The following is an 11248-nucleotide window of genomic DNA, read 5'->3' on the forward strand; positions in this document are numbered from 1 at the left end:
ATATGGCTTTATATTTGACCAACGATCATTTAAGTAACAAAAATCTACGGTTACCAATGATTTATATAAAAGGGCGAATTAGCAAAAACCACCAAAAAAAATGTGTGCGCCAAAGTACTCTCTTTGAGATGGCAAAAACCGCCAAAAAATTTCTCCACCATACTCTTTTGTGACCGCATACATGTTCTTGTAAATAAAGTTTCGCATATTCATATCTTGCCTTCCTAATTAAAAAAAAAAAGGAGTAAGAAATAGATCTTTTGCGATATACTATCAAATTTCTGTTTTCAATATGAGCTACTTTTATATATTCGATGTTCTAGTTTTTAGTTTTTGGTTGCAAAAAACAGAAGTGTTTGGAGCTACCGGTCTACCAGTTAGGATTTCATTATAATGATATATATATATATATATATTGCACCAAAAAGCTATTTATTTTTCATTTGATCATAATCTTAAAGTGTTGAAAGTTTTTTTGATCATTATGATCATGACATAGAATGTAACATAAGTCACATACAATTTCTCTCTCTTACAAGTTACATTCCTTTTTTACCCCTATCCCGTGTCTGACAAGTTAAAGAAACAAAACCCAAAATCTTTCAAAAATACTTATAAAATAGATTACTAAAGCATCTTTTAGATCGTTGACTTTATTCTCTAGCTACCGCGACGGTGGAGGAGGAACTCCGCTAAGAAACGCCGAGAAAAAGGCGAGAGAGCTGCTTGGTTTGAAGCAAGGCACCGCATGTCCAGCTCCTCTGAACGTAGCAAACGTTAGACCTTCGTATTCTTGAAGCCACCCACTTACCTGTTGTAGCATCATCAAGAAATTTAACAGGTCTAACAAATCTCAAATTAAGAATCTAAAGAACTTGTTAATTATATCCACAGAATACCTGTTTCTCATGGTACCATGGCCTCCAAGCTGTCTTGATGGGTAATTCGAGTGCGCTTAAGCTATACCGAGTCGCAAGTACGGGTACTCTTCCGTCTGTGTCACCACTGATCCATCACAAAAAGAAACAAAAAACCAACGGCTTAGAAAAATTGGAGAGTAAAAAAACTTTCTTTCAAAGTAGAAGAACCTAAAGTGTATAGTGGTTACTTGCGTAGGAAGCAACCGAAGTGTTTACTCTGTTTTTTTTTTTTGTTTCAGTGATCAAAGTTTTAAATGTGTTGTAGTCTACTACTTTTCGTCAGATTTTTTTAGTGAAATTAATCAGAATCTTGTTGGTTTCGTGAACGTAATTTACCTGTAAACCCATATTCTTAATCCTCCGGCGATGAGTTTCTCGTAAATAGGCAAAACCGACGGGTTTGAACCAGTCCAATTATTAAAGATCTCCATGCTGAAGTTTTAGAATACCAAAGAATATTCAGACAAGTTCTTTCATATATAACACAAAAATAAACCATAAAGAAAATTGGGGAGAGTACTTGCAAATGCTCCAGTTCTTGAGATTAACTCCATCACTGGCATGAAGAGACTTCTGAACATCTGCTCTGTTGTAAAATACTCTCGCGTAATCATCTAAGCACGGATCATATCCACCCATGAGCCTCGGTGGCATCTATAAGGCATCCGAACAAATATAGAAATTTGTTATGTTTCAAAGTAACTAATAGGCTTTAATGTTATACACGTACCCTCTTGGAGCTAATGCGAGAATTTGTTTTGAATTGCACAGAATCAAAGTAAGACGATCGCGCAGAATCTCCTATGCAAACTGAAGTATAGATGCTATAGATATCTATCTCGTGATACTGCTTGAGAACTTCTGCTACGGCCTCATTGCACTCATCGTTGCTCCAAGTATTTTCGCTGCTGAAATTGCACGTCCTGGTTATGATCCTATGCGTCTCATCTGATATCACTGCATGGCTCCATGCATAATCCACCCAACCTCTCCAATCTTCTGCGTCTGATGTCTCAGGATTCCCCAACTATATATAGCAAAAAAAAAAATGTACTGGGTCTTTTAAGCCGCATGACTTGCAACAATCATGCAAAGTTAATAGTAGATGCATGATACTATATATTAAAGTACATTCCCTAGGTTTATTTTCAGTGGCGGAGGTAGCATAGAAACATGGGGGTCAACTGACCCCGGTGAATTTTCAAAATCAAACTAATATTATGGCATATTTAAACAAATACATAGATATTTGATTAAATTCCTATAAATTGACCCCAGTGCTCAATATGAAAACTACTCTTTTGACCCCTTAAACCATAACTTTTTTAATATTACAAAATGATATAGACTATAACCACTAATTGTTATATATAAGTTTCTTTGTTTTTAATTTTATTATCATGTTTTAGACAAACCAAATGTTTTTATAAATATCAGAATTTCATTTTTGTAAATGTAATAAAAAAAAAATAAGCTATATGCAATATAATTTGAAGAAAAAAAACAACCACACTTTATTAAAATATTTTTTATATTTTGACCCCGGTAAATTTAAATTCTAGCTCCGCCACTGTTTATTTTGTATGATATTTTTGGGTTAAAGATGAGAAATTCACACTTAAGATTTACACGTACCAGAATACCCTTAAGATTGATGTGAAACGATGAACCATTCTTCTTGTTATTGTTATTGTTATCGTACACAACCTCTGCTAACTCGGGTACGTATTTTCCTGCAAGTATATTTACATTCATATAAAATTAAATTCGCGATGAAAACCAATAAAAATGCGTAAAAAGGAAAATACTATATCCAAATTGATTTATTTAGTTTTTTTTTCTTTCTTTTTTTGATTTATTTAGTTACCTGCATAACTTTCACCCGCGATATAGAACGTACTTTCTTTGTGTTCTGGGAATTTCTCAAACCAGTTGCAAAGAAAAATGTATGCGTCTCTTGCTGATAGAAAAGAGAATGAAGCATATAGTTATGTTTATGAAGTACTACGTCCTCGTCTAATTAGGGACAAATACTATAGATAATATTTATAATAATAAAAGGACTTGCATGTGAAAAGTTTTTAAAAAATAATGAACCTACCTGTAAAGTCATCTCCAAGTTTTTGATAATCGCTACTTGTGTTTGAATACGAAAAGCCAACACCGACGGGAGATTCTAAAAACAGCATGTTGGCCTCTGCATCAGCAAATCAACCTTTTTACATCATTTAATGTCATTTTCATTTACATATAAATAATGTGATGCTACGAAAACTATATAAAAAAAAAAAAAAAAAAAATTTACCTTTATTCCATGCGTATGGATTAAAGTTAAGTCCGTTTCCGTTGGTGTCCACGAGAAAAGGACCAATTTCTTGTGTTGCTCCATATCCCACAGAAGAACAACCTGGACCTATATATATACATTATATATAAAAAAAAATTATTCAAATTGTGTTCTCCCATGAGACGACATAAAAAAATAACAAATCAACACTAGTTTTTATTGTAAGAGCTTTGATTCGTTAGTACGGTAAAACAGCGAAACTGATAAACAAAAATCATAAACCATGATCCTGTAAATTATGTAGTTTATAAAGAAATATGTAGAATTTACATGTTATCGATCAGAATGAAAATTGGAAGAGTATAATAGTTGCTCATGCATGCATGAAGATATCAAAAGATTGGGTTACCTCCATTAAGCCAGAGGACTAGAGGTTTCTCTTTAGGGAGATCCATGGCCTCAAAGAACCAATAAAACATAGCTCTTCCGTTGGATTCATCCACAGGAACATAACCGGCATAATGCCTGAAATTCACATCAGGCTGTCCAGGTAAATCTGTTACTAAATCTTGTTCGTTGGCCAACAAGCTTCTTTTCGGGCTATCAAACCGGTGTTGTCTAGTGCATAAAACCACCGGGGCTAATATTAAAAGAGTGGTAAAACAAAAAAGAATAAATAGATTATATATGTTATTGGTGTGATAATGATCCATTTGAAGTATAAGTTGATGAGAAGATCAAGAATTGTAGTGAGATGATAAGAAAGATCTAAGACTTGGATGTCTATTTATAAGCTAAGATCGTGAGATTTTTGTTTGCTTTTTTTTTTGATAATCCAGTGTCCAGACCACACAGTGATCCGACTAGCTCACTGGGCTTTAGCCCGCGCTCTGAGATTTTTAAGCCTCCACTTAAGGGCCCCCTGGAACTGGTGGTCTGGGACGCTGCGCCCCGCATGTAAATTGCGCAGTGGCCGGGACTCGAAGCCGGGTGGCGGGTGCCTCAGCCGAGGTTCCAATACCACTAGGAGACAAGCACCCGGTTTTTGTTTTTATTTTTTATTTTATTTTTTGAGAAGTCCTTGATGGCCTAGTGGTTTCAATGTGACTTCTCACACACGACTGTCGGAGGTCACGAGTTCGACTCTCTGTCGGCGGGGTGGAACTGAAACCTCTCCAAATAAAATCCTGTTGTAGATGACCCACGGGTTTCTATGACGCATATAGGATTTTCCTGGATATGGGGCCTTTCGGGGTGGGGTCACACTATAAAAAGTTTATCCTATCAGTTTTAAAAAATTTTTTGTTTGCTTTTGTTTAGTTTCCTTTAAAAAAAAAGTTTAATTAAGTGGATATGGAAGAATAGTCCTATGTGGCAATTGGTGGCTTTAATTTGTTCAGTTGGTCGAATAATTCCATCTTTAAAACTAAGATTTATAGGGACAAATTCGAGCGAATTCGTATACTTGACTTAAATAGAGTGGATGAAGCACTTTCTTTTTGATGGGTTTGAACCACGTCATGGCCAAAAGTAATATGAATTTAACTAATATATAATCCTATTAACCTAAGAAAATTGGCGGATTAATCGACCCCCACAATTGCATAAGCTTAACTAGTGAGGAAATATATAATTAGGAAAATTGGAATATATATATATATATATATTGATCAAACTTTAATACGTACGATGCCGAAGTCAAAGTAGCTAGGGTATATAGATTTTGTGGTACCAAACCAGTTTAGGAGCGGTGTGTTTACCGACTGATGAAGATTATTTTATGTATTGTGGTTCCACAATATGGTTACGAAAAATTTGGACTATAAATCTAAATATATAATTTTTGCTATGTACTTATTTGGTTAGTAAAAAGCTCACTCGTACTATTATTATGCTCTTTAATAATGTATCGCCCACTAAATTCAATGTCAAATACATGTTTGTACTTAGTACTTAGTACTTGGTATTGTTTAGTTTTGGTTTGTTGTGTTTCATCTGTTTGTTGCTTCTTTGTGGAGAAGAGTTCGTGTTGGCTTGTGCTTTGGTTTGTGGAATAGCTAACTTGGCCGTTGAAGGAGCTAGTAAGACTTAGGATTGGTTAGCGCTTGGTTGTATTGCTGGATTTGCTCTGTGCTAGCCGACCTCGGGGAAAGAGCTTGGTAGAGTGAGCTAGCGCTTTCTTTTTCCTGTAGTTCGTGTGGTTCCGCTCTGAGAAAGCTCATGGATTGTTCAAAGAGCGCCTCTCCCTTGACGCGGATGGAGTTGGTGGTTGAGGGCTCTATGTTCTACGCCGTTGACGGCTCAGTATTCTCGGACCACCGGTGAAAGGCTTCCAATTGCTATGGTTTTTTATGATTCGGTCTTCGCCGTTTGACAACAAGTTTCTTCTCCTTTGAAGCCTCACCTATGAGATTCTTCAAAATCGTATTTTTACTTCATTGACTCCGAAAGCGTCACTGCTTTTGTCGATGTCAATGGACTGAATGTTCTTTGCTTCCATGTTTTTTATCCTTTTTTGCCATGGGACCAATTTGTAGGTTTTACTTAATTGTAATTCTTAACTTTTTCATTTTTAATGAAATATTTACATTCTTAGAAAAAAAAAAATAAGTCCACATTTATTAGGATTAAGCAATATCTTATCATCCAACAGTGCATCTATCGACATTATATTATTTTCAAAATATTTAAAGGTACAAAACCAGAAAATAAAATCATGAAAATAATTTTAATTACTTCCAATTTAAATCTTTTTTAAAAAAATTTAATCCTACAACCAGCCTCCAAACTTAATTTTTTGTTTACTAAATATGTTGGATCAATTTTGCAGAACATAATTAATAGTTAAAAAGGAATTATCAATAAGATTATAAGATAAAGTTTTACGAACCAACATATTATTATCAAAATTCATGAAACTAACGAATAACTTCTCACAACTATAGCTAACGTCATAGACTCATAGGTTATATAAGATGTGGATATTCCTAAGAAAAAGATGATTTATTTCATTAAAAAAAAAAGAGACATGTCACGTTGCAACATCTTTGAGCAGGACTGACTGTTGAGTGTTGAGAGAAAGGCAAATGGAGGATATATTCCAAATTGATGGTGCCCTTTAATTTTATATATGTAAAAAAGAGTTAAATAAATTCATGGGAACCTCATCATTAACAAAGTCGAATGATGTAGTTTTGTGGCGAACCTTGTGCGTTGGGATTCTTGAATTCAATTCGATCGTTTTAAGATAGCTAATTAATTTAAAGGTGAAGATCTAAATCATCCAGAAAATAAATCAAATCTTTGGCCTTTTTTCTCACCACTAAAATAGTTCGACGAGAGGAATCGAACCGCGGAGTCTAAGAACGTTAGCACACATCCACTATCCCCACTACACATGGAATAAATTAGGGAGACTCACAAAAATGCCCATTTTTCAATACCTCTTTTCAAAAATGCCTTCTTTAGCTGTCCATTTTTAAAAATATCTTTTTTATGTACAAAATGACTAAATTACCCTTCTTTTAATAAAAGATATCACAAATATATAAGGAAATATAACAAAATTAGGTCCACAAAATACAAAATATTTTTTGGCGGAAAAAGTGATCCCGCAATTTTTCCCGCCAAAACACTTGTAAAAACTTGTAAAACCTTTAAAATACCTTGTAAAACCTTTAAAATACCTTGTAAAATTTTCTCGTAAAATTTTTTCCCGCCAAAAAAACTTTTTTGCGGGAAAAGTGATTCCGCAATTTTTTAGGCGTTAAATTTTTGGCGAGAAAATTTTTGGCGGAAAAAATTTACAAGGTATTTTAAAGGTTTTTTACAGGGTATTTATAAGGTTTTACAATGTATTTTAAAAGGTTTTACAACGTATTTATAAGGTATTTATAAGATATTATAAGATTTTACAAACTATTTTATAAGGTTTTACAAGTTATAAGGTTTTACAAGTTATAAATATCGTACAAAACCTTATAAGTATCGTGTACAACCTGGTCAAATACATTGTGAATCCCTACAAAACACTTGCAAATACTCTGTAAAACCTTTAAAATACCTTGTAAATTTTTCCCGCCAAAAATTTTCCCGCCAAAAAAATTTCGCCAAAAAAATTGCGGAATCACTTTTCCCGCAAAAAAAAATTTTTGGCGGGAAAAAATTTTACAGGAAAATTTTACAAGGTATTTTAAAGGTTTTTACAAGTGTTTTGGCGGGAAAATTGCGGGATCACTTTTCCCGCCAAAAAATATTTTGTATTTTGTGGACCTAATTTTGTTTCAAATAAGGGTAAAATGGTCATTAAAAATTAAAAGAGGGCAAACTTAAAAATGGACTCTCAAAGGGGGCATTTTTGAAAAGGGGTATTGAAAAATTGGCATTTTTAACAATTTCTCAATAAATTAACTAATTGTATAATTGATCAGTTGTTTAATTAATCATGTTGGTCAAAACTAAATTGGATTTCAACTAATTTATATACTTAACTGATATATATATAGTTCACTTGATAATGGTAAGTAGTATGCATACATTTTTACTCTTGCATAATTCAAATAGACAAGTTGTGTACGTCTCGGAAATAGTTTCCATACAAGTTTATAAAAGAAAAATTAAGAAGCAAAAGAAAAGTGTTTTGTTGAATGGTTATGACATGGAATCCAACTTTCTTTGATGAGGAATGAGAGGGAAATCATGGCTAGATTATATATATTACGTTTTATAATGGATATACTCTTTTTTTTTGCATTTAACTGTTTTTTTTTTTGTCTTTTTCTTGGGTAGGTAATGTCTATATGTATATATAAGTGTTAATTAAATAATTAGACATTTAGTGTAATAATTGCATGCTCAACGAACATTAATTTTTTTTTTTTATATGTCAAGAAACAGTTCACGGATAGCTTTCTGGTTGTCTATTTGCATATGTTTTTTTTTTGTTTTCAACAGCTATATATTAGATTGGCTATGTGAATATAGAGTAATTACAGAAACATTTAATTTTGGAGCTTCATTTTCTAAAAAAGGTTGCTATATAGATATTTTCTTGAATAACTAATATATTAATTGAAAAGTAAGACATGGTTCATTTTAGAACTATACTACTCCCTCCGTTTCGTTTTAGTTGTCGTTTTAAGACTTAAATTTTGTTTCGTACTAGTTGTCGTTTTAGGTTTTCAATGCAAATGTTTGGTAAAAATTCCAGTATTATCCCTATTGTTTTAATGTTTTGGCCAATGAAAAAATTTATAAGATATATTAATAAAGGATAAAACAGAAAATTTAATGCTTTTCTTAATTTGTGTGAAAAAACCTTAAACGACAACTAAAACGAAACAGAGGGAGTAGTAAATTTTTAGTATTTCAAATATACCATTGTCATATTTTTATAACAAAATAGCGCATACAAAAATATATGAGGATTTTTTATGTTATCTATGCAGTTACACTGGCTAATTAAATCGTTACTCAATCACTTTATATATCTTCTGTTGCCATAATTTCTAAGTTGTAACACACATATATAAGCCATAAATCTATGATTATGTTCTAACCAAAAATACTGATATTAGTGCAAAATTTATGGAGCGTCTGAAAACTCCAAGTAATATTTTGATATGGAATGTCTCAACTATCTATTAAAAAGAAAAAGGCTAATAAAATCCTTCATACATGTATCCCTTGAATCGGTGAATGGCCACTAGCCTAGAACTTGTAGGTTATATTGTACTACTAATAGGAGCTAATGAAAATCTAATCACCTTCAAATAGTTGTATTGCTATTTCAAAAAATTTTAGGTAATTAATTTTATTTTATATCTCTTAACGCAAATAGAAGATTAAAAAATGGAAGTTTGTGTTCAATATGGGGACCTCCTAACTGTTAGACCAGACTCCATAAATCCATATTGGCCAATGGATGTCCACTTATATGATTCTCAGAACTATGGATACCCACTTAACTATGAATATCAATTAAATTGTGCAATTGTAAATCTTATTGGCCAAAAGATTTTGGGGATATGTTTCTAGAAAATTGTGAATCGGTCAATGTATTCTTTATTTATCTAGGACAAAGACATCCCACAATAAGACACGCGTTGAGATACTATTGATGGATCATTTGATAATTAAGGAAAAATCAAGAATATATATTTTACCATCCAATTAGATATTCCATAACAAAGTCTCCTACTAGTTGATTACTTATAAGACTCGTTGTTAACTAACATAAGAGAGTTTTGGTTTTGTAAATCATTAGACATCGCCTAAGTAGATTGATTGATTCTTATGAGGGTGACTTCGTCGAGAAAATGTAAATAGTGCTTTGAAAAAAAAAAAAAAAAACATATTTTGTTTGGTGGGATGTACATATCTTTGAAATTAAGAAACATATTTTTTTTTTACTTTTTAAACTATCACATAGTCTCCTTATTGATCATTCTTATATCTAAATACGTATTGTTCATCAATCATTATTAAATTGTTGAAACTACCACATAGTCTCCTTATTGATCATTCTTATATTTTCTTGTATTACTTGAGTTCGAGCTCACGATTATGAAACACCTCTTAAAAATATCAAGCTCAAGCTCAACTGAAAGATTTATCCGTAGATTCCTTCTATCGAAAGAAAACAATAAGATTATCCATTGGCAACGGAACATAAACAGAGAAATGAGATTATTAATGCTAATGTTTGTATATAATGCGCACTAAAAGATAGAGAGGATGAAATGTTTGATCGTCATCACTATTAAAGATAGAAGGTATAGGTTCCACCTTTATCAATGAGTACTTGAAGGATTATAAGAGCATATAGAATCTAAACACAGTACTGCTAGTCTACCAGAGACATGCCATATACGAGAGAATTTTGATCCTCATCACTTGGTCCCATCTAGAAATTCTTAGGTTCTATGCTACATTCCTTAGTCAATTCTATGACATAACTCAGGGTTTATTACACTGATATATTTATTCGTATTCTCTCTTACTCACCACATTTTTTTTCTTTTTGTTTCAAAAACTACTCAATGTTTCGGATTAGATTTTACCTGGCTTTGGAAAATATTTAAGACATTTCTATGATGTTTAGTACACGTCAAATTGCTTAAAATTGGTACCATAAATTTTAGAACGGACCAGAACACCAACTGATCCATTCGGACTCTGCTCCGATAGACACCGCAGTCCACATTGCCAAAGGAACTCGTCAAGTTTAAAGATTATATACATTAATGTGTGAGTCTCCATGCAGACAAACATAGTTTTTTTGTTTTTGACATGACACGTATGGAGAGATAACTTTGCACGATAATAAGATGAGTTGTCATATAACAATAACATTGGATGGGACATGGATTAGATGAATTCCAACTTCACTAGAATGGTCAAAGTATTGCTAAAAATCTCACTTTTTTACCAGTGATTCTTATCCATCCAAAGATTGAAAGTGCGCATAACATAAGTTTCATTTGAAATCTTTTTGACTATATCCACTCTTCCACAAACAAACACGAGATTTTATAGGTTATGGAATCTTTTATTAAGCACTTTTTCGTTTTACAATATAATATTTGCCTAGATAGTTGACAAGAAAATATATCAAAAATTGAACCTTCAAAATATATCTATCAACCCTAACTATTATTTATCAACATACGATATTAACATATTTGAATTTCTCTAGTTCTATTATTGTTTTAGTTATCATAATAATAATAAAATAGGCATGCTTATATTGGTTATAACAGTAAAGAGATTTGATCATTTATAAATTCGTATAGTAGTTACGTTGTAGTATTATTTTTTCACAAGTATTAACTTTAAATTGATCCAAGCTTATATATCTTGGTTCAGAAAATCGTCTTTCTTGTTCCTCTCCTTCTCTGCATATCCTTATGATTTGTCCTCTTTTCATTCACGCGCTTGAAGTTGGGGATATTCGTGTGTACGGTCTACGGAGCTTGAAGTTGTTGATGAAGACACTTTGCTTTCAGTCTTTTTCCCTTGTCGTAACACTGTCTGAACTCTG

The 11248-nt window shown here is 32.5% G+C and overlaps 1 protein-coding gene across 1 annotated transcript; it reads right to left on the reverse strand.

The window, feature by feature from the left end:
• Nucleotides 1–413: 413 nt before the first annotated feature.
• Nucleotides 414–4013, reverse strand: LOC9328679 (serine carboxypeptidase-like 31). The gene is made up of 10 exons (XM_021010762.1): nucleotides 3617–4013; nucleotides 3226–3333; nucleotides 3022–3117; nucleotides 2788–2880; nucleotides 2556–2653; nucleotides 1651–1947; nucleotides 1441–1574; nucleotides 1257–1352; nucleotides 900–1005; nucleotides 414–811 (listed from the first exon to the last, which is right to left on the reverse strand). The coding sequence occupies exons 1-10, from the start codon at nucleotides 3918–3920 to the stop codon at nucleotides 665–667; spliced, it is 1479 nt and encodes a 492-aa protein (XP_020866421.1). The 5' UTR covers nucleotides 3921–4013; the 3' UTR covers nucleotides 414–664.
• Nucleotides 4014–11248: the final 7235 nt, after the last annotated feature.

This window comes from Arabidopsis lyrata (assembly GCF_000004255.2).
Source record: "Arabidopsis lyrata subsp. lyrata unplaced genomic scaffold ARALYscaffold_1, whole genome shotgun sequence".
Lineage (NCBI taxonomy): Eukaryota > Viridiplantae > Streptophyta > Magnoliopsida > Brassicales > Brassicaceae > Arabidopsis > Arabidopsis lyrata.